Source organism: Arctopsyche grandis, unplaced genomic scaffold, assembly GCF_051622035.1.
Source record: "Arctopsyche grandis isolate Sample6627 unplaced genomic scaffold, ASM5162203v2 HiC_scaffold_327, whole genome shotgun sequence".
In the NCBI taxonomy this organism is placed as follows: domain Eukaryota; kingdom Metazoa; phylum Arthropoda; class Insecta; order Trichoptera; family Hydropsychidae; genus Arctopsyche; species Arctopsyche grandis.
This window is the reverse complement of record NW_027518511.1, coordinates 1-24212: the sequence shown is the minus strand read 5'-3', so window position 1 is coordinate 24212 and position 24212 is coordinate 1. Positions and strand designations below refer to the sequence as shown.

The window sequence follows — 24212 nt, the reverse complement described above, 5'->3', positions numbered from 1 at the left end:
TAGGAGTTTTTTTCTTTGGCTCCTCGGTTGTCATTTTTTATGTTTTGATGATTAGACATTTGTTATTACTTTGTTTCGGCACTGTGAAACTTATAAATTAAAAAAAATTAAAGGTATACTTCAACGGAACCAACCAATATTGCTTACTCTGAAAAATTTAAAATCACAAGAGAGAGATGAATGAAATGTAAAACTTCAATTAAAATTCTATCTAGCAATTAAAATCATAGGATTTTGCCACATGAAACCTTGTGTAAATAATATATAATTAGCCAAATAATTAAAATATACCGGGATATTTCTCACTGTTTTTTTTTGATACCTTAATTAGATCTTAAGAAATAATATTAATTGAAGTTGGTATTGTTGTGTTATCCTCTATTAATATAATTGCTAGATAAATACACTTAATGACTAAATACTTTAATGATGAAGAGCCTACGCCATCTTCGATGGCACAAGACAGGTATTTCAATCTTGATATATCAAGACAAGTAGAAAACTCAAAAAACACTATTTAAAGCAAATACAATAGTTCTTTGGTACAAATGTAAAATTAAAATAATTACATATTTAATTAATTATTAAAGGTTAATCATGAAATTTCACAGTAAGGGCAATAGTAGACGAGGAACCCCACATAGGTTTGAAGCATATACCCAATCAGTAGTTCTTAAGACGACTTTCGAAGGCGTTTCTTTTAATGGGAGATGTGGCCTCAGAGAGCCAAAGAAGAAAATACCAGAATTAAATACGGAGGTAACCCCCAATGAGGTTTCTCAAAGATTAAAATGTCATTTTAAATCTTAAATAAATATTTAATAAAATACCATTTACATTATAATGTGAAGTATAATAATCCATATTATCGAAAAAATTGAAAACTAAGAAATTTAAAGTTTTTAATGAAGAAAAAAATTAATAAATTTATTTTCCAAATGTTTTATCCTGGTTAAATTCGGAATTTACTTCTTCAAAAACTTCTTTTACTTTTTCATGATTTAAATAACATTTGTATTTGGCATCTTCTATCTTTCTTCCAAGTGATTTCTCCATTTTTTGAAATTTCTCTACATCATATTGAGAGACTAATGAAACGGCTTTACCACCCCTACCAGCTCTCGCAGTTCTTCCAATTCTGTGGGTGTAGGTTTTTGAATTGTCAGGCAAATCAAAATTAATTACAAATTCCACATGTGGAATATCTAGCCCCCTGCTGGCAACATCTGTTGCTATTAAAACGTTAAACTCTTTTTCTCTAAAACCTCTAACGATTTCTAATCTTTTAAGTTGTTGCATTTTACCATGTAAAAACCCTGAAGAAATTCCAAGATTTTTTAATGTATTACCCAGTTTTTGTGAAGTTGAGCATAAACCAACAAAGACAATAGCGGAAAAATCTGCTCTTTCTTTTAAAAAATTATACAAAACAGTCACTCGATACTTTTCTGGAAGAAATATAAGTGATTCTGAAAGATTCTCAATTGGATCAGTCTCAGTTGTTTGCCCATAAATCTTTGGGATCTCATAAATAAATTTGCTAAATTTTTACATCTTGATGTCAATGTAGCTGTAAACATAAGTGTCTGGTTTTTCTTTATAAGCCTTTTGGAGATGCGATCTAGATCCCTAGAGAAATCTTGCTCAAAAAATCTATCAGCTTCATCAAAAATTAACTTTCTTATTCTTTCAATATGAAAATTTTTAGTTTTTTCAATGTGTTTTGCCACTCTTCCGGGGGTTCCGATTATAATATGTGGTTTTTTATTAATATCATTGACTTCAGAATTAAAATCATCCCCACCCGATAGTAAAGCAAACCGAATATCAAGAGAAGAAAAAAGTTTAAGAGTGTTGTAAATTTGTAGACCAAGTTCTCTTGTAGGAACTAAAATAAGAGCATGGAAAGGTTTATCGGATAAAATGACTTGATGAAGCATAGGAAGTAAAAATGCAAGAGTTTTTCCAGAACCGGTTTGAGAAACTCCAATAACATCATGACCATTTGATGCAGAAGGAAAAGTTTGATATTGTATTGCTGTTAATGTTTTAATCTGGTTTTTTTTTAAGATATCTACAAGCTTTACATTTAATTTTATTGCCTCAAATTCCATGGTAAAAAAATTGTGAATTTTTTTATAATTATAAAGTGTTAAAGTTACACCTATGCCATTAAATTCTATTTACATAAAGTGTTAAAGCTACCCCTATGTCATAAGATTCTATTTACATAAAGTAATAATAAAACAAGAAAAGTAAAGAAATTTCTCAAATTTATTTAGTTTCAATTTTATTGAATAAAATAATACAAAATTTTATATTTTGCTCTCTAGAACTAAAAAAAAAATGTTCGGATTTATTTAAGCTGTAGTTGTTAATACTTGTTAGTTTTCTTCGTGTGTTTCTCTGTAACCCGGTCAGGGAACCGCATTGCTGCGTAAACCCCCACGGCCCTTATGCCAGCTTTAATCCCTCTGTCGAAAGTCGACTCGCCTTAGGACTAAATGTCCCATTGACCTTAACTAGGAGTTTAATTATAGACAGTACCTCACTGTCTTGGGCTCTATACAGACCCCTGCGCTATGCTTACGTAGGCTTTCTACTGCCTTGGGAGTTATTGTTGCCGCCACTACCCAAGGAGATCGGTTGTTTTTACAAGGCCCGATCACGGCCTGAAGCAAGTCTTTTTTATAGTGGGGTTATTACGACTAGAGCCCACTTTTGCGACGGCGTCCCGGTTATTGTTCTTTTACCAACAAAGCGAGGCTCGAACCCGGGCAGCTCAGGAGTGAATCAGCAAGCCGACCACTAGCCTAACGCCGTCCTTGCTCTCTAGAACTAATTAGAAGTTAGATTTTTTTTAATTTATTAAACTTTTTAAAAATTAATGTGAAAATTAAGTTGGGCCATTTGAAATAATATAGATAAGATTTAATGGTAGACTTATGCCATTGAGAAGAATTATTTATTTGAGATTTTAAATGGTATTATCTTTGATCTTTTAATACCCCACGGGTTGATTCAGTCTATACTTCTCCGCCGGCTCTCTAGGGCTTCGTATCCCATTAAAAGAAACGCCTTCGAAAGTCTTCTTAAGAACTACTGATTGGGTATATGCTTTAATCTTTTGTGAAATCCCTATTCTACCAATGCCCTTACTGAGAAATTTCATGATTAACCTTTACCAATTAAATATGGAACATAAAGCTATTAATAATTAAACTTTTGGTTGGATTATAGCTATTTAAGCTAATTCTATTTAATAAATGCCCTTTTTATGATTATCTTCGAATCTTTTTGTTATAATCAGCCAAGATTAATACCCCGATGTCAATAAATATTTTAAGTAGTAGCACTTTTAATTAAATCCCCTTTTGCATTCTTTTTTGGTTTTATTTTTTTTATGTAAATCAAGAGCACATTATTTATTAAAGAAATTTATAAAGCGTAAAGTAGAGATTTGCTCGTTTTATTGTTTAGTGTTAATTATTTAAAAGGACTAATAATTATTATAAGTTGGATATATATATTATACTTAAATAAATACCCATGTTTACCGCAAACTCTTACTTTATATCTTTTTTAAAACAATTATTTGATGTAAACTAATTACTTCTCTTTCTGATGAAGTTAATTCACGAATCTTAAAATCCTCAAATAATTTCTGATTTAAAACCACAACTTCTTCAAAAAACATTTCAAAATTTTGAATTTCAACAATTTCTAAGCCCAAATCCAATGCCTTTCTCTTTAATTCAGGGATATCGACGAGATATTCGACACAATTATCAATGGATTCTGTTAAAGTATAATTATAAGAATTTCCATAAATTGATTGATTTTCAGCATCTTTGAATTCAATTTTAAAGAATTCATTTGATAGTTCATTGGTAGCTTTTCTTCTCAATATTTCATCTTTAGATGGTATAGTGATTAAAACATGCCCTTTTTGCTCAATATGTCTAACGATGTTTTTTAATGTTTGGTCAAAGTATTCTTCTTTTGAAAATGAATAATGCAAGCTAAATTGAATAGAAATTACTTCAAATTTTTTCATTAGATCAAATTCTTTTGTAAAGCAATCTTTAACTTTAAGAATAACCTTAAATCGGGGCATTATTTGCCTAGCACGCTCTAGAGCATCAAGAATGGATCTGTTTGCAATATCAAGTCCAAAAACTTCTTCAACAAAACATTTCCCATATTTTTTGAAATCACCTCCTTTGCCAACACCAAAATCAAGAACCCTGTCTTTTAACTTGATATATTTCTTAAGCAGACAAGACTTTATAAAATTATTATATTTTTTTATATTTATAGTTGCAGATGTTTCTCTTTCTTGTACACTTTTATTAGCAATTCGGTTGTAGTGTTTTTTGATACTTTCTTTATCATCCATGGGCAAAAAAGAAATAATTTATTAAAATAAATTAAATATTTATAATACTAAATACCCATGTTTACCTCAAGCTCTCACCAACTATAATAAGTGTATTTGAGATAAGCAGAATTATTTAATTTACAAAATAGACATTTGTTCAGCTTACAGGTTTATAAAAATATAAATGTTGGATAATGAAAGATAATTTAAAAAAATCCACCAGTTAGATAAACATGATTAGAATAGAAAGAAATATACTTTACTTTTTAGCCGCAATTTTCTAAATCATTAAATGTTAAAGAAGGATGTAAAAGTTAAAAGAAAAATTAATGTTTTTGAATAATAATAATAATAGCATTATTTTACAGGGGTTAGAATATTTATAAAGTCACACGTGTTTAAAACTAAAAGTTTTAAAAGCAACGAAATCGCTAAATATTTATCACATAATTCATTTATTCCTCGTTTTGCTTCTTGTTTCTGGTTTATATTTCTATGTTTTCTTCAAGAACTATCTGAAAAAATTTTACAAAAATTTGTACCCTCATGAAAGGACTATGCGCAGCAGGTGTACTTAGAAGGAGAAGTCAAATTAAAAGAAGAAGTGATCTTTCTTATAGAAAGAGGTTACTCTGCAAAAGATTTAAAACAGTTATCGCTGGTAAACCACAGTGTAAAGGAATTGTTCTTAAGAAAGTTGGTTTAGAAGCTAAACAGCCCAACTCTGCCGTACGTAAAGTTTGTAAAGTGCAAGTTGTTGCTACAGGAAAGAATTTGCTTGCATTTGCCCCAGGAGATGGTGCTTTTAATTACATCCAAGAAAATGACGAAGTAACTGTTGAAGGTTTCGGTAAGAAGGGAAGAGCTATGGGAGATATGCCAGGTATTAAATACAAAGTTATCAAAGTTGCAGGTGTTTCCCTTGATGCAATTTTAAAGGGAAGACGTGAAAAGCCCACAAAATAAGTAAAGTTTTATTTAATTTTTTTTTACAGAAACATAGCAATTTTTTTAAATACACATTTTATTATAGTGATGGCATTGTTTGTAGATGGCAAGCAAGCTATGCAAAATAAAAATTGTTTAATTATAAACCATATTTAAAATTAATTTATAATTAAACCAATTTCTAGTTTTTTAAATGTATTGAGTAATATACATGTTTTAAATATTAAAGTAGCTTGGAATTGTGTATTGCTGATTATTAGTAACAACATGGGGTTATTCAGTTCAAAATAAGTTGGATGTATATATTTTACTTAAATAAATACCCATTTTTACCTCAAAATCTTACTAAATATAATTAAGTATATATAACAGTTTCTTTTACTACACAGTATTTAAAATGATGATTATTTAAGCACAAGCACTTTTCTAGTTAAATAGCAAGTTCTTTAGAACTATATTTAATCTCAAATATTCTAAACCTGTCCAAATATTAAAATATTTGTTTTACAATATGAAATAAGTGCAGCAATATAATGTTTTGGGCAGATCTTATTAATCTGAAGATTATACTTTCATTTACAATCTTGATTATAAATATCTACATGTGTTTTAAAAAAGTTAAAATTTCTATGTATTCATTATCTTTTTCGTTTGTGAAAGATTTGATTAATAAATAAAAAGTTGGTGTTTGAGAGAAACACGGGCATTTAATTATATTATTTGTATCCAACTTAAAATAAATTTATTCAATTTATTATTTTTGGGTTTTAATAATACATTTATTGTGTTCTGGTGGATTTAAATATTCTTGTGCTGCTTGTCTTTGTGCTAAGTTTGTCTTTAAAAAAAATTGGTATTTAAATCCCATGCCAGAGGTTGCCACAATTATTTTTGATAATTCATTGAATTCTCAAAACCAGGACTATTTGCCCAGTAGATACGTACTTCAAAAGGAAGTAATTGACTCCTTAATTACAAGAATTCTTGAAAATGATTCTCAGAGTTTAATTGGGTTGATTCCTTTATCCCAAAAAGACCAGAATGATATAATAACACCTACAAATTCAAGAAAACATTTGACTACATTTTTACTACAAAGGGATTTATTTTATGGCACATGCAGGCAATTGGGGTTATTTCAAGCCGAAAGATCTCTTGAAAATAGTGATTTATCAGAAAAAACAATTTATTTTTTTATGGCAACTTATGTTGAAAATTCAGAGCAATTTCTCGTAGATATTTATAGTTTAGCTGCTAAAGGGATAATTATTAAAATAGTGTGTTTTTGCTGAAGCTAGGGAATTCGGGCAATTAATAATGAGAGATAAAGCATTTGATAATCTTCAAGCCATAATTATTAACCCGGAGGACGATTTCAATTTTACTGTTAATAACTTTTTTATTTCAGGAAATCAAAAATATTCAGATCCTGACATTGAAGAAGCAATTAGAAGATCTTTGCTTGAAAAATAAATGTTTTTGTTTATTCTTTTCTTTTTTTTGTAACAAATAAAATTATTTATTTAAAGGTGAAAATATTTGCATACAAGCTTATAATTACATATTAATATGATACTTGTTGAAATAGTATTAATTAAATAACCCTTTAAATAGGTCTTCAGATAACAACAATACTAATTCTATACGGGTAATTAATGGGTCTCTCATGGCCTTTCCCAAGATGTCTTTTTCAGGTATTCTATTGTCCCATTTACTTATGTAATCAAGTGAGACACTTTCAAGGGTCTTGTGACAAATATATTTAATTAATAAAACTTTGCTCAAAATAACTGTTTGTTAAATAAATTCATTTTTCTGTGTGAATCTAAGTTTAAAAGTCCATAGTAGGAGTAAGAATTTGAGGTAAACATAAGCATTTAGTATTATATATGGTTGAATTAAAGCTATTTAATGAATGCACTTGCTATGATTATCTGTGGCTTATATATTAAACTTTTTAAAAAAAAAATTTAAGAACTTTATTACTTTACAATATATTTATTGATGTAAAAAGTTTTCTTTAATTTACATATTTCATTAAAATATAAAACCTCCTTTTGTTGTCAAGAATGAATTAATGGCAAACAACTCGGATCTCTTTTTTTAGAATTTTCAAAGATACAAGAATTTAAACACGAAAATTAAATGTTTAATTCTGTTATAAAAGTACATTAATGATTTTCAGTATTTTTTATGAAATAGGATTTACCTATAGAAATGTATATAAATTTTACCAGTCTCCTCTGAAATATAATTTTTGCTTTACCCAAACTGTGAATCTCGTTTGTGATAATATCTAGCCAGTTTTCATATATAACATCCTTTTCTAAATTAAAATGTAATTTTGGCATTTTTCTTTGAATCTAATTTATTCAGAGGTCTAGAAAATCCACTGGCTTCAACTTAAAATTGCTTTAAATTTTTGATGGTTGAAGGTGTAAACATATTATTTAGTTTTATAATTATACACTTTCTATAAATAATTTTGTTAATTTTAAGTTGATACCAGTGGTTAGAGGTTTTATTTTTCTAGCAATGTTATTAGATCTTTAAAACTCCAAATACAAAGGCAGTGCAAATTCGAAATGTCAAGTTGGTTTCTGCTCCTATGGCGGCAATAACGAATTAACAATAATTTTAAAAATGACATGTTGATAAAATACAAGGCAATTACAAATTTTATTAATTTCTTTTTTTGGTGTAAACCAATCAAAATTTTGTTTGTATACCCCTTTTTTGAACAATCAATGTGTTGGATTTGAATAATTAAAGCAACCAATAAAAAAATATTAAATTAAGTTTATTAAAGAGTCAAAATGTCGTTTATGTAAGAGAATTATCATTTCTAATAAATTATTTAAAAATAATTTCAAGTCAATAGAGCATCAAAAATCTCATACATAAGAGCCAATCATCATTAGTTTTTTATTTATTTGTTTATGTTATTAAAATGATTGGTCGAAAAATTGATTTTAATTGGTTGTTTGGAAAAAAAACACCAATAACAAAATCAACCAGTAAAACAGATTATTCCAAGCTTTAAAAAAAAAATTATGATAATACCTCATGACTATGATGATGATGGGAGACATAAACGCAAGATCAGGAAAGGTGGTTCTTATAGGAGATGGTGCATGTGGCAAGACTTGTTTACTTGAAGTTTTTAAAATTAATAAATTCCCAAAAGAATACATACCAACCGTAGTAGATAACTTTTTCAAGGTAGTCGAATTCAAAAAAGATAAGAAAGTTACTCTTGCCCTTTGGGATACAGCTGGGCAGGATGATTATGATACAATTAGACCTCTTTCATATAGGGAAACAGATGTTGTATTTATTTGTTACACAATAGAAAACAGGAAGAATATGCCCAATCTTGAAAAGAAATGGCTTTTAGAAATTAAGAATTACTGTCCTAACGCAATATTCTTTTTAGTGGCATTGAAAAAAGATCTTCGTTTTGATGCTGAAATTGACCAAGACACTCTAGTAACAACAGAAGAAGGAAAGGCTATGGCCAAGAAAATTAAAGCAGAAAAATTCTTCGAATGCTCAGCTTTAACTAGAGAGAAAGTCGACGAAGTTTTTAATGCAGCTGCTGAACATATTTATTGTGCTAGGGAAACCGAAAACCCAAAAAATACATGTTGCAGTATTTTTCGTTGCTGCTAAATAAATACGACATTCTTTTAAACTGTTACATTTCTCATAAAAACTGTTTATTTTTATCTAATTAAATGATTTATCAAATGATTGCTAGGGTAAATTTAGCTATGGCATTTTAAAATAGAAGCAAGTATTATTTAAAGTAAGAGTTTGGGGCAAAAATACGGTATTTAAAGTTCAAGATAATCATAGAAAGGGTATTTATTAAATAGCATTAGCTTAAAAAGCTGTAACTACACCTTTAATTATATTATATTCAACTTTAATAAGCAGCAGAGAGATTCAATAAAGCCGAAGATAATCATAGTAAGGTTCTTTATCAAATAGTATTGGCTTAAATAGCTTAATATAGCCAATAATATAAAATCTCACAGGTTTATTTAAATATTTAGATTTAATACAGATAAAAAATTTGCAACTTCTGCTGAATTTAGGGTTTATTGGTATAAAGATTAAAATAGTTTTTTCCTTAGAATTACATAGTCTAAGTTAAATACAAAAGTGAAGAAAATACAACAATACGGTGAAATTTGAATCTTTTTAAGAAAAGTGTTGTGTAAACGACTGGAAAATTAACTTATTTAGATATACTTAATGATTAAAAACGCTAATAATGTAAAGATTAACAATCTTCGATTTCACAAAACAAAATGTTTAGATATTTTTTTAAATATTTAAAAACTGCGCCATCATATTTAAGGAACATTCTAAACCAAAGTATACTTATGCTTTAAACTGTTTAATTTACCGTATTCAAAATTATTTTTAACCTTATATTTAATCACTGGGCTTTGGCAACTCTTGTTTAAAAGATTTTTTTAATCCTAATATTCTTACGCAGAATTCAACATATTTTATTTTTTGATTACTAGTTGTAATTAGAATATCTTTCGATGATCCACTTTCAATAAATGCGGGCAACCCTTCTTGTGTTTTTTCTAATTTTATATCATCTGTGTTAAAATAATTGAAATCAGCGAGTTCAATATAGCCAAAAGAAGTATTGTCTACTTGTATCTCGTGCATTAAGGTCTTATTATCGTGCAAAAATACATTTTTCACATTAAATTGCAACCCCGTCATGATCCAAGACCAACAAACAACATATAATATCCCGAAACAAAAAATTAAGAACATAAGGTTTCTAATGGCTTTCCCTATTTTACCTGGTAGTAGAAACGACAAACAAAAAAGCATGAGGGCTGTAGTAAATACAAATAGAAAACAGTAACAAATAACAAAACACTTATATGATAATAACTTCTTATGAAATAAAAAAGATACCCCAAGAAAATTATTAAATTAAATATCTTAAGAATGCTAAAGGAAAGGAATAATAAGATATTGTTTAAAATTAGATAAATAAAAATGGCATGGTTGTTGCTCAATAAAATTAAAGGAATAAATTAATTTCAATTGCTATTTTACGTTACTTTTTTGAACTCGGTGCACTATTTGTAATTCAGAAGTTTGTAAAACAACCAACTAGAAACTCATCTAGCCAAAACAATAGTTCTGCAATATGTTAACAAATTTTGTTCAACTTTACTGCTTATAAAAATGTATTAATTATAAAATTATTTTACTACTTTTGCAAATTATTTAAATATTTGTGTTACTACTTAAAATATTTATTTACATTAGGAGTATTAATCTTGGCTGATTATAACAATTTGAATTTCATAAAAACTACAAACATCTTTAAAAATATTAAATTTAAAAATCCTCCTTATTAACTAAAAAGTCATTTCTTTAGTGGTAAATTGCAAAAATATAGCATTTTTAGTTGGATGTAACATCATAATCACCTTTAAAAATTTGATAAGTAGCCTTTAAAATATATCATTTTTAATTTTTTGGCTTCAAAAGTCAATAAACACTCAATGGGATTAAATTTTATAACCTGTATGATTACGCCATTGTATACAAACTATTTATAATTGTGCTAAACAACGGGGTTGTTTTAAACACTACTATTTTCATTAATTTTTTATTTGAATAATTATTTTTTAAAATATGTCAGCTCGTTCCTTTTGTTAAAGTTTTAGCTTCTAATATTTTTAAAAATCACACATTTATTTTTTTTAATAAAAATTTAAAATAAGTTTTCCCCATGTTTTGTACAGTATGCGAAATAGAAATTGAAGATTTAACACATTATAAATCTTTAATACATGGATTCAATGGAAGAAGAAAACTAATAGGATACCCACCATTAACTATAGAAGAATTAGATTCGATGTCTGAAGTTGAAAGCATCGAATCAGAAAAATGCACGATAATTACTAAAAAAGTTTTTCAGAATAAAGAACAAGGCATTATTTACAAAAAATGTGCATTTTGTGATGAACAAGAATCTTCAATTCATTATAAACAGCACGGTCTTTCAGATGAGCAAATTTATTGCATCTCGAAAAAACAGTGCTATGTTTGTTATGAAAGATTTTCTGTAATATCAGATCTTATAAACCATTTGGAGATTGATGAGCACAGAAAAGCCCTATACGATGGTGTTTCTTTATATTTAGAGAACGGAAAAATATTAAATCCATCAACAACTCTTATGCCAACTAAAGTAGTATTAAGAAAGGAAAAGGAGGAAAAAGTATCCCCTTTGCCAGATAAAGTAGCTGAACGGGTTCAGGAAGAGCGTAGAGTTAACCAATTAAAAGTTTCAATGGAGATGAACGGCAGATGGGGTAAGTGGATGCATTAAAATGCACTACTCATTTTTATTAAAAATTTTAAGTTTTATTTTTTTAAATGATAATTAATTAAATCAACATAACAATGTGTTTGCAGTATCTTTAAGACTCTTAAAGGGATTTTTTGAAAAAAATTTATAAAAATTGTTGAAATAGCGATAATTAAATTAGCCCTTAATGTCTTAAAAATCTGCAGATAACAACAAAAATATTGAAAAAGTCATTTCAATAAATGATTTAAATACTTCATAGTATAATTAAATTCATGTATAAGCATTTGATGCTGAGATTAGCTATAAATATTAATACTTTTAGTTGAAAATTATCATAACAACGGAATCTATTAAATAAGATTGACCTAAATACGTATTACAGCCCTTATAATTAATTAAATTTATGTAGTCTTTTCCAATAATTAATTTTGAAATAGTACGGGTTACAACTTAAAAAAAAATGTTCGGATTTATTTAAGCTGTAGTTGTTAATACTTGTTAGTTTTCTTCGTGTGTTTCTCTGTAAAACGGGTTACAACTTAAAATATTTACTAACATTAAGGGTTCTAATTCTGGCAGATTTTAACGGCTGGATTATAGCTATTTAATAAATACCCTTGTTATGATTATCTTCGATTATAACAAGTATATATAGTTTAAAATAAATAACACCCAATGTTTAATAAGTCTTCTAAAGCAACAATTAATATTGTCACAAAATAAAATGAAAATTACTAAATATAGTTTAAAATAGACTAGTGCTATCACAATAAGATGCTAAACAGGAATATAGTAGGGGCGCCTTGCTATTTTAATATAAATCATGGTTAATAAAAAATGTGCTTTTTCGTTTTGAATTTTAAAAACAAGCTACGTTAAGTATTGATAGAATTATAATAAATGTTGAAATAATCTTAAATAAATAACCCTTAATGTCTAATAAGTCTTCAAATAACAACAATAAACGTAAATATAATTAAAATATCACAATAGTTTTTTATAAAAATCATTAAATCTAATTTAAAGTCACATATTTTATTTTCTCTGAATCTTTAAACATTCCTCTTTAAAAAATTCATAATTAAAATCTACCAATTCGTGGATACCTATGTGCATTGATGTTTTCAAATGGTCTTGTAATATCGACATATTAGAAGCCATTGCTATTTTATTTCTAAGATTTGCTTCCTCAGGAATAAACGAAATAAAAAATAACTTTTCTCTGTAACTATTCTTTTCATTATAATAACCAAAATTATAAACTATAAAGCACGCAAGGGTTTTTACTAAATGCTTTTTACATTCTTCAAATAAATTCATTAGATCTTCCTTTGTTGGTGTTGACCTAACATCAACAGATAAATCAAGCCCGCCCGATGTAATAATTTTTAGTGAGACTGGGTCTATTTGGCAAATGTCAAAGATAGCATATGTTTTCTTATGATTTCTTACTTTTGCAACTTCTATTTCAATGTTTGAAAATCCTTCTATATCACATTCTTTTGTGGACATTAAGGGCTGACAAATTTTTTTTTAGGAAAGAATGAATTGTATTCAAACAGAAATCAAATTTTAACGTTTAACAATCTAATACAGAAGCATTTAATTAAATGTTAACAATCGGTTTAATTTTATTTTAAGCTTTGTATGCTAACCTCAAAAATTAATTCTAGTATTTGAAATTCGGTTTAATTTTATTTTAAGTTTCGTTTCCTCGTCTCAAAAATTAATTCTAAGATTTGAAATTACTAGTTTTTCAACTTCGCTCTGTGAATATCCTTCTAACAGCACCTCCTCTTAATAATTAAGAAATACTCCCTAAAGTCTTCTTAAAAAACTAGTGCTTAGGTGTCTATAAATCTTGATATAAATCCCTTTTTCTTATTTTCCAAATCTAAATAAATTTATTTTAACCTAAAAAATATTATGTGGTATTTGTAAATAGCAACAAGTATAAATTATAACTTGCTATTATAAAAAAATACCACATAAATTTAAGATTGTTTCAATTATATATGTTGTGTTATCCTCTATTAATATAATTTAAATAAATATTCTTAATGATTAAATACTTTAATAATGAAGAGCTTACGCCATCTTCGATGGCACAAGACAATATAGATGACTTTTCATTTAGAAACCCTCATGTAGTAATCACAAAAATTAAAAGATTATTTTGTGGCATTTCTTTCAATTAACCAAATAAATAACCATATTAAAGTATAAATTGCTATTTATAGACATAAAACCCCACTAAAATTTGCGTTTTTGAGCACTTTAGTTTACAGACTATATTTTAATTTGTAAAAAAAACCACTAAAAACTAAGATTTATTTAGTAACATAAGAAAATTCCCAGACAGAATCTGGTAATTCTGCTTCTTTGTCCTCGTGTCCCTCAACTTTAAAATTAGAGCTTTGAAATCCTTTAGATTCTTTGATAGTCTTGTTTGAACATTCGAGTTTACCACATCCTTTAATGATTGAATCTTTCCAAAGCAGATGAGTTTTCTCAATAATCTTTATCGCGGATTCGACATCTAAAAATTTGCCTTCAAGCCCAAATTTATTCATTGGTTTATTATCAGGAAGCTTATAATCCCTGAGCCAAATGTAAAGGTGCTCGATCAGCCCTGGCATATGCTTTTTTATGTCTTCAACACAGTTTAATTTATCTGCAAGGTCATCTTCAGAATCAATCATTACAATCTTCCAATCGGCTTCACCATCATCTACTAAAGCATATGCACCAAGTACTTTACCTTTATATACTTCCCCAACACCTTTTCTTCGAGAACCTATTTCGATGGCATCAATTGGGTCATTGTCTCCAAATGCATCCATTTTTTCATCTTTTATTGCTGGATTCTCCCATGTTTGTGGAATAGCACCGTAATTAAAAGGATAACCTGAAGCAGGGAATATATTTGACACAAATCTTACTTTTCCATTCTTTATATCTTGCATTATTGGATTGAACTTTTCTTTTGTTGCAATCTCAAATTTTGCATGTTCAAATCTTGGAATTTCATTAACAACATTGAAATACATTCCATTCTTGTATGGGATGTCATGGAATGGTGATATTATTTCACCATCAGAGGTGAAATAAACCTTGAAAGAATTTGTGTATTTTGATCCTGTCTTGATTGTTGAATACGAACTCATGGGTGAGATTAAAACAAAAGATCTTAAAGAAATGAATTGAGTTTTTTAGAATAGTAACAAAAATCTCGAAACAGCTTATGGAAAAAAGAATTTAAGCAAAAAATTATTGTTACTACTTAAAATATTTATTGACATTAGGGGTATTAATCTTGACCGATTATAACATCCCCCCTCTAGGATTTATCCTACGCTTCTTTGTTAATAAATTCAAATCTTTTTGATTTTTCTTTGTTATCTTATTTCCTATTTTTATGTAGTATGAATCTTTTCCATCTTCTTCGATAATTCTTCCTGTTTGGCTAAATCTTTGATCTTCTTTACTCTTTGGTGTTTTCTTAACCGCTACTATTTGATTTCTTATAAACTTATCTCTTCCTCTCTTTTTAAAGTTTTTTGCATATGGGCTTTTTTCGGAGTTATTTACTTTCAATTCCTTATTTGACTCTCCAATTTCCCACGCCTCTTTAGGTGTCATATTTATTGCTGAATGTAACGCTGTATTGTACATTTGCATCGCCCTACCTAGCATCTCTTCTTTATTTTCATTTTTTAGCTCTTCGTTCTTCCTAAAATATTCTCTTATTGTCCTGTTGAGTCTTTCTACTCTTCCATTACTTTGGTGATGATCTACTGCAATCACATGTTTCCGTATGTTACGATTTATGCATAGTTCCTCTATGGTTTTATTCTCAAACTCTAAACCTTGGTCTACTATAATTTCTTCTGGGTTTCCAAACCTCTTAAACCATCTTGTTAATTTCTCTTTAATTGTTGAGCTTTTCTTATTCTCAATTACACTTCCCATCATGAACCTTGTGTAATAATCTATTCCTATCAGCATATATGTTTCCTGGTATTCTAGTATATCTATGCCAAATTTCTGCATTTTCCTGTCTGTCGTTATGAATTCCGACCCTCCTGTTTGTTTGTTCTTATTTCTTATGCATGTCTCACATCCTGCAATTATTTGTTCAATATGCTGTTTTTGATTGTCCCATCTTGTATAATCTTTTCTTAGTGCGTATTCAGTTACGTCTTTGCCTCTATGGCCTACCCTTTCATGGGTTTCTTTTATTATTGCTTCCTGCTTTTCTGTCATTTCCTTTTTATTCTCTACCTTAAATAATCTCGATAATGCATCTGCTTCAAACATTTCGTCCCACTTCGATACTCTATCTCAAAATCGAAGTGCTGTAGTATTTCTAACCACCTCTCTATTCTTGCATTTCCAAATGCTTCTTTCGACTTAATCCATGTCGCTGCTTTGTGGTCTGTAATTATTTTCACTTTTCTTCCTAGTAGGTACATCTCAAACTTCTGTACTGCCCAAACTATTGCGTACACTTCTTTCTCCGTGATGCCCCAATTCATCTCCGACTGTTTTAATTTTGCTGCTATTGGTTTTATTATTCGTTTTTCTCCTTTTTCGTCTACTTGGTATAGGATCGCTCCGATTCCTGTATTGGATGCGTCCGTTTCTAAAATGAACTCCTTCGTGTAGTCCGGGTGATATCGTATCACTTCTTTATTCGCTTCTTCCTGAAGCTTGTTAAATGCTGTTGTGTGTGCTTCTGTCCAATCAGCCATTGTTTTATCTTCTTTTAGCAACTCATGTAGTATTGCCGTTTTCTCTGTTATTTTATCTATAAATCTGCGATGATATATAATCGCTCCTAAGAACCTTTGTAGGTCTTTTTTAGTTTTTGGCTTTGCAAATTCCATAATTTTGTCTCTCATCTCTTTAGGCATTTTAACTGTTTCTCCATCTATAATCATACCCAGCAATTTAATTTCTTTTTTTCTTAGCTGTAGTTTCTCAGCATTAATCTTTAGTTTCCTATTTTCTAATTTTTCTAATATTTCCTTCAATATTTTATCATGATCTTCTATGGATTTTGCATATATCACTATATCATCTAGATATACCATGCATCCTTTATTTATCCATTCCCTTAATTCTTTTTCCATAATTCTCTGGAATATTGCTGGTGAGTTTTTAAACCCCATAGGCATTCGGTTCCATTCGTATTTTTCTTGATTAATTGTAAAGGCTGTTTTGTGTTGATCTTCTTCCCTTAAGTGTATTTGAAAGTATCCGTCTTTCAAGTCTATTGCTGTAAAGTATTGTGCTCCCTGCATTGTATCTATTATATTTTCTATATCCGGTATCGGATACGTTTCTGCTTCTGTTATTTCATTTAGTGCCATCATGTTCATGCACAATCTAATCGTTCCATTTGGCTTCATGATTGGCTTCACCGGATTATTCCACACCGATTCACTTTTTTTTATATATTTCTTCTTTATTAGGCCCTGTATGGTTTCCTCCACTTTCACTGCCATTCCTTTTTTCACTGCACAAGTCCCTGCTCGTACCATCTTACCTTCCTTGGTTTCAATTTTGCATTTTTCTCCTGGGTATCCTTCGTTCCCCTCATCCAGGTCTGTTGTTTCTCGATAGACCTCCCTAATCGTTTCCTCACTGATTTTACTTTTGTTTACATCCATTTTATTTCCTTTATTAATTTTTTTTACATTTTTGAACATCTTATAATCAGAATTAAATTTATTATCTCTTTTTGAGCCATTATTATTTTCTCCGTCGTTCCTTCTGGTAAACCTCTTCGGGGGTTTTTTTTGTGCGTTCATTGTCCTGTCCGCCATTTCCACCTTACTCGCAAACTGTTGCTCGTTCGAACTATCATTCCAATCAATTAGGGTCGTGTATTTAAATAAGCACGTTGCTCCTATTACTATTTTTACCCACTCAAATTTCAATTCGGGCATTACTTCTTTAATTTTCGCCACATAGTGCGCCAAAGACTCATCATACGTTTGTCTGTATGTCGTCAATGCTATTTTTAACATTTGTTCTTCTTCGAATTTTTCCTTTTGCTTACTGTTGCTTTCCTTCAACTTCATATTGTCAATTTTCTCTGACAAAATTCTTTCCTGCTCTTCGGCTTCTCTCTTTTTTATTGCGTCTTTATCCATTCTCTCTGCTTCTTTCCGAAGCTCTTTCACTATTTCCTCTGTTTTCAACTTTTTCCCTCCTTCTTTCTGGATGAGAAATTTTTTCAATTTGACGTCTAATTTTGACACAAGCATTCCTCGCTTTATTCTGTCATCTGTGATTCCCTCACTATCCCATATAGCCTCCAGCTCATATAGCAACGTCTCCAAGCTACTTTTAGTAGTTTCCGTTTCGGGACTCTCCACCATGTTACTACTTAAAATATTTATTGACATTAGGGGTATTAATCTTGACCGATTATAACAATTATATTTAAAAGAACATACGTGTATTTTTGGCTTTTAATAATTAATACTTAAAATTATATAAAAGAGTCGAAGATAATCACAACAAGAGTTTTTTTAAATAAGGTTGGCTTTATATGTATAATTCAATCTAAATTTTCAAATTTCATGTTAACTGGGGATTTCCGATTTTCAATCTATCAAAAAAACATTGTAAACAGCAATACCCCAACCTTAAAAATCTATAGAATAAGTGTTATTAATATATATTAGACTTTTTTATTTGATAAAGAACAAACACTCTGTTATTAATTAACATTTATTCCAATTTTTTTAAAAAAATCTATTTATTTCTAATAAAACAAAGCAAACTCGTATTTTTAATAATCCATATATAAATCTTGTTGAAATAGTATTTAATAAATAGCCGTTTAAAAAAAAATGTTCGGATTTATTTAAGCTGTAGTTGTTAATACTTGTTAGTTTTCTTCGTGTGTTTCTCTGTAACCCGGTCGGGGAACCGCATTGCTGCGTAAACCCCCCACGGCCCTTATGCCAGCTTAATCCCTCTGCCGACAGTCGGCTAGCCTTAGGACTAAATGTCCCATTGACCTTAACTAGGAGTTTAATTATAGACAGTACCTCACTGTCTTAAAAAAAATAAATAAATAGCCGTTTAAATAAGTCTTCAGATAACAACATATATTATTCTAAAAAATAAAGCCAAAGTTATTTTAAAAGAAGAGTTTTTTATAATTCACCAACTGTGTGACCAAGTTTTTAAAAGAGTTGATAAGATGTTGTTTATAGCTTATGGAAGAATAATTTTACGGCGCAGGTTAATGGCATAAACGTTTTTTTTAAAAGAAACAAAATTGCAAACCCCAAGGGTTACAAATACTTAAGAGTTTATTTTTGAAGTATGAAAAAATAAAACTGACTTTGGAGAGCTTAAAACCATGAAACATTTAATTAATCCAAAGTTGAGCGAATCTCTTTAAGTTTAGAATATCAAAATTGTATATTAAATGTTGAAAACAAAAGTAAAAAATGAATTTTTGGTTGAAAGATTAATCTTACACAAGTATTTGTTATTTTACAGCGATATGTGAAAATAACATTGAACCCGGGTAATTTTGCGCCAATCTAATTGCACTAATAGTATAAATGTGCATCTATTGAGGGTTATATTATTAATTTTCTTGAAAAAGAGGTTGGCTTTGTAGACAAAGAAGACACTTTACATACTCTTTTTTTGGCTATAACACACCAGATTTACTATTTAAGATTGCTATTTACGGGAAATAATTAAGGTGGTATTTTAATGAATCAATTTAAGAAAATTTTAGGCTTTGGCACTGTATTTTCTTATTAAATTAAAATAGAGTGGCCAGTTAAAACATGAGCTTTAAAAATATTTATATAGCCCTGCTACATTATAGCTTCCACTTCTTTCTAAATCCTGTATTTTTTATGCATATTCCCAGGCATCAGTTTGTTTTTTGGCGAATTATATTGATTTATGAACTTAAATATTTTCTATATCTTGTATTTACCCCGCCCCTTTGTTTTTAGTAGTTATTCTACCCAAATGGTTCAAAAAATTTAAAAAAATTCAATTTTTTGATCAGAAACTTAGAATAGGCTAATAAATTGTTTCATTTTTATATGGATTAGCCCCTCTTAAAATTCCATTACTGGCAGAATTCTCCATATTTTTATTAATAGGAGTCATTTTGGTATTTTGGCATTCTATCTGCTATCTTATTTAGCAAATTAAAAAAAATTAACTTCAACAATATTTATTCTCCCATTAAGATTAAAAAAATTGGAATGCAAATCAATTAATGTACCAGATGGCATATTCTTACTTGTAATTGTTTACAAACCAAATTTTCGTTGTAAATGTTGCTTTTGGCGTTATTGAAATTGGAAAGTTTATTTTCTAAGGGGTTGAATCTAAGACTTGAAATTAAATCACGATTTTACAAAAAAAATTATTTTAAAAACATTTTACTTTATAAAGTTAATATATTACAGAACCTAAAACATTTAATGTTAAAAAAGGTCATTTAAATTCAGAATTTATTTTTATAGCATATTTCCAACATTAACTGTGATTTAATTTAATTTTATGCTCTTTATAATTAAAAAAAAATCCTGTATTTACATAATTTTAATAATCACAAGTCAATTAATTTTAATATAGAAAGTTTATTTAATAAATCAAATAGGTAAAAATTAATCGTTTATTTTATATCTAAACCTGATTGTAACATATTAATTTTACCATTAATAATTCGATTAAAAATGGTAAAAACAGAATATCGAACGGCGAAATACATTGTTAAAACAAACAGAAACTGATAAACTAGATAAACATGAGTCATAACACCCATTTGAAATAAACCGAAAAGTTCTAGAAGTAGGAATAAAGATGTAAACCATATATAAAAAAATAAGAAGGTTTAGATAGAACACGGAAAGCATAATAAAAACAAAACCTGCAACAATTATCTGATCTTGACATATATAAATCGAATCAAACCTTTTTTTTGATCGAATTATAAGTTTTATTATTAAACAAATGGAAAATTTCTCTGATAGTATTAAGGGTATGCCTGTAAACTGTAAAAGTAATATGGCAACATATTCTTTATAATTGAGATTATATCAAATTCCCCTCCCTGATTTAATAAACTTAAATAAACTTTACCTAATGTGTCTTTCACAATAGAACTTTGTTTAATTCCAAAAGGAGTACCCCATGATAAATTGTATTGAAGAAACAAGGAATTGTGATGTCCTTTCTCTGGTTTCTTCGAAAATAAATACAAACGTTATAAATATAATTAAAGTGCAAAGTTTACAAAGTTTTTCGTTGATTTTGTTAAAACATTAAGGGTTATTTTGAAACCAAAAAAAAGTACAAACTTTCAGTCTTAGTATTAAAATTGGCCACTTGCTACATTGTTGGTAGCAAATAAGCATCATCTAAATATAGTGCTTAACAAATTTAAGCAGATTCTATTCGAAAATGTCAAAAAAATTGCTAGCCGTTACCAAACTAGATCATTTGCACAATATTTTTGAATTTCTTTTAAAAGAAGATATAATAACAGAAAAACAAATATTTCGAGCCGTTGGATTTTTTTTAATTTTTAGAGTTATTGTAAATAGAATTTAATAACATAGGGGTAAAATTAACAGTTATAGTCAAATGCATTAAAAGATTTTTTTAACAACCAAAAGTAATTTTTTTTCGATTACACTGTTATTTTATACTTCAAACACAATATTTTTATTAGCAGGATCGCTGTTTTAAATGAAATCTTTTTGTATTTTAGTGTATTGCTGTAAAAAATAAATTTATTTTTAGGATAAACAAAAAAAAAAATTGAATCAAATAAGCTTACAGTCTAAAACAGTATGTTTTTAACTTAAATTATTTTTTAGAAATGGCAAGTGTTGCTGCATTGGAGAAATTATGGTTTGTAAACATTAATAGTAATAAGTAGTTTGATAGAAATAGATGTTTTGAATATTTTTGTAATTATCTTAAGACCTATTAGATATTAAGGGTTATTAAATACTATTTTAACATTATTAAATAGAAAATTTTAATGAATTTATTGCTTCGATTGATTATTATAGCCGAAGATAATTATAACAGGGGTATTTATTAAATATTGTTACCTCAAATAATTATAATCCAAACTTTAGTAAATGAAATAGCTCTTATAGCCGAAGATAATTATAACAGGGGTATTTATTAAAGGGCCAAAAGGCAGCCTTTTTTTTTTACAAAAACAACCAACGATTTGAAAATCGTTGTGGCTGGCCAATTTATTTTTAAAAAAAACTTGTTTTTTTATTTTTTAAATATTAGAGATTTAAATACTTTTTCTACATCTTTTTCATCAACTTGTTTATCTTTACAAGTCTCACTTAGCACAGTAAGTGCATATGCTAAAACCATAGAAGCTATCTCATTAAGCTTTGCTTTAGTTTCTTTTGTTGTAGGTGCTGCTTCTTTTAAAAGTTTACTTATTTTATAAGATTCTGATAAGTCTTGAAATTTTGTCATGGGCAGATTTAAAACTTTTTATCAAAAAGTAATGTTACAGGGAAATTTTATTTAAACATCTATCAGTAACAACCTTACTTGTATCATTTAGTTTTCTTAATTATATTAAGATTAAATTTATTTTTCAATATTCTGTACAAATCATTAAAAACTTTTCTAGCCCAATGGAACAGCACATCGCAGATCTAGAAAGCATTTTAGAACATATCATAAATGCACCAAAGCCAATTCGTTCTAAATTGACAATTGAACCGTTAATAGAGCTAGAAAAAACAGCCAATGCGACCCGAAGGCGCTAGTTTTTTAATTCAAGATAATATTGACAGTCTCAAAACAATACAAGAATTAAAAGAAAGGATAATGTGCCTTGAAAATTCTTTAAATGACAGAGAAAAAAGAAATTAAAGATCTTAAAACGATGAATTATAATTTAAAAATCAACGAGCATACTTTAAAAGAAAATCTATTTAAAGTTAAGGGCTCTATTCGAGTCATTTGTAGAATAAGACCCACAGATAAAGCATCTGGAATAAAATACGACGAAAAAAAATATTTACATTGATGGAAAAGTTTTTACTTTAGATCACGTTTATGATGCTAAAAGTAATCAAGACGAAGTGTATAAAGAAATAAAACCTGAGATCGAATCAGTTATGAAGGATACAACATTTGTCTTTTTGCTTTTGGTCAAACTGGCAGTGGAAAGACTTTTACAATGAGTGGAAATGAAAAAAACGAAGGATTGATATTTAGATCCCTCAAAGAATTTAAAGATATTGCTGATGAACTAAATAATGATGGATTTAACACAACATTTAAATTACAATATTTAGAAGTTTACAATGAAAACATAAAAGATTTATTTACTAATGAGCCTGTTACTATTTTTCATGACTCTAATGGGATTTTGCTTAAAAATTGCAAATCTATTGAATATAAAGAGATAAATAAAGCATATGAATTATTAAAAACGGCGACTAATAATCGAAGATCTAATTTTACTCAATGTAATGCAAATTCTAGTAGAAGCCATGCACTTTTTATAATATCGGTAGAAATTAAAAAGGAGGATGAAATAAGGTGTGGTTCGCTGTGTTTAATTGATTTGGCAGGATCGGAAAGATTGAGTGAAAGCAAATCGGAAAATGAAAGATTAAAAGAAACACAGTATATAAACAAAAGCCTTAGCGCTCTAGGAAATGTTATAGTTGCATTGAAACGAAAGGATTTACATATTCCTTTTAGAGATTCTAAATTAACACATATAATGCAGGGCTATTTAAGTGGAAATCAAGAACTTCGATGATTGTTCATATTAATCCAGAGAAATTTGAATGAATCAATAAGCTCTTTAAGGTTCGCCACAAAAGTTAGTGAGTGTGTTTTGAAAGTTTCATGTAAAGATGTTACTAAATACCTGTGAATTTGAAAAATTATTCCCTTAAATATTATTTTTATAGAAAATAGAATAAAACTTTTTTTTTATATTTTTGTAAATGAAATCTTCTTTGTTTAAATAATTGGAAGAATGCCTTATTTACGAGGATTTAATTATTATGTGTGTCTTACGATATCTTCGATGGCGTAAGCTTTTTTTTTTGTTTTTTAAGTATTTAATCATTAAGAGTATTTATTTCAATTATATTAATAGGGGATTAGACAACAGTAAGCTTTAATCTTAAGCAGGATTTATATTTCATCCCTGTACTTAATGTAGAATTTAATGTCTAACTCTCCCTGGCTTTTACATATGGAATTATTTTCTCCCTACATTTATACATAAGGCTTAGATTATAGCTATTTCCTAAATTCACTTGTTATGACATCCACGCCTTTAAGAGCTTTTTAGACGGCGTTGGGTTAGTGGTCGGCTTGCTGATTCACTTCCCGAACTGCCCGGGTTCGAGCCTCGCTTTGGTAGGTAAAAGAACAATAACCGAGACGCCGTCGCAAAAGTGGGCGCTAGTCGTAATAACTCCACTATAAAAAGACTAGCATCAGGCCGTG

General features: G+C 28.6%; 3 protein-coding genes and 1 pseudogene across 3 annotated transcripts; 2 read left to right on the top strand and 2 right to left on the bottom strand.

Moving 5' to 3' along the window:
• Positions 1–927: 927 nt before the first annotated feature.
• Positions 928–4458, bottom strand: LOC143922079 (putative ATP-dependent RNA helicase T26G10.1 pseudogene; annotated as a pseudogene).
• A 469-nt stretch (positions 4459–4927) lies between these two features.
• LOC143922076 (uncharacterized) lies at positions 4928–5347 on the top strand. The gene has a single exon (XM_077445346.1). The coding sequence runs from the start codon at positions 4928–4930 to the stop codon at positions 5345–5347; it is 420 nt and encodes a 139-aa protein (XP_077301472.1).
• Positions 5348–8401: 3054 nt separating this feature from the next.
• Positions 8402–11815, top strand: LOC143922078 (ras-like GTP-binding protein Rho1). Its single transcript, XM_077445348.1, has 3 exons — positions 8402–8981; positions 11455–11694; positions 11808–11815. Exons 1-3 carry the CDS (start codon positions 8402–8404, stop codon positions 11813–11815), a joined length of 828 nt encoding a protein of 275 aa, XP_077301474.1.
• Positions 11816–14023: 2208 nt separating this feature from the next.
• LOC143922077 (uncharacterized) lies at positions 14024–14860 on the bottom strand. Its single transcript, XM_077445347.1, has one exon. It carries the CDS (start codon positions 14858–14860, stop codon positions 14024–14026), a length of 837 nt encoding a protein of 278 aa, XP_077301473.1.
• Between the last annotated feature and the right edge of the window lie 9352 nt (positions 14861–24212).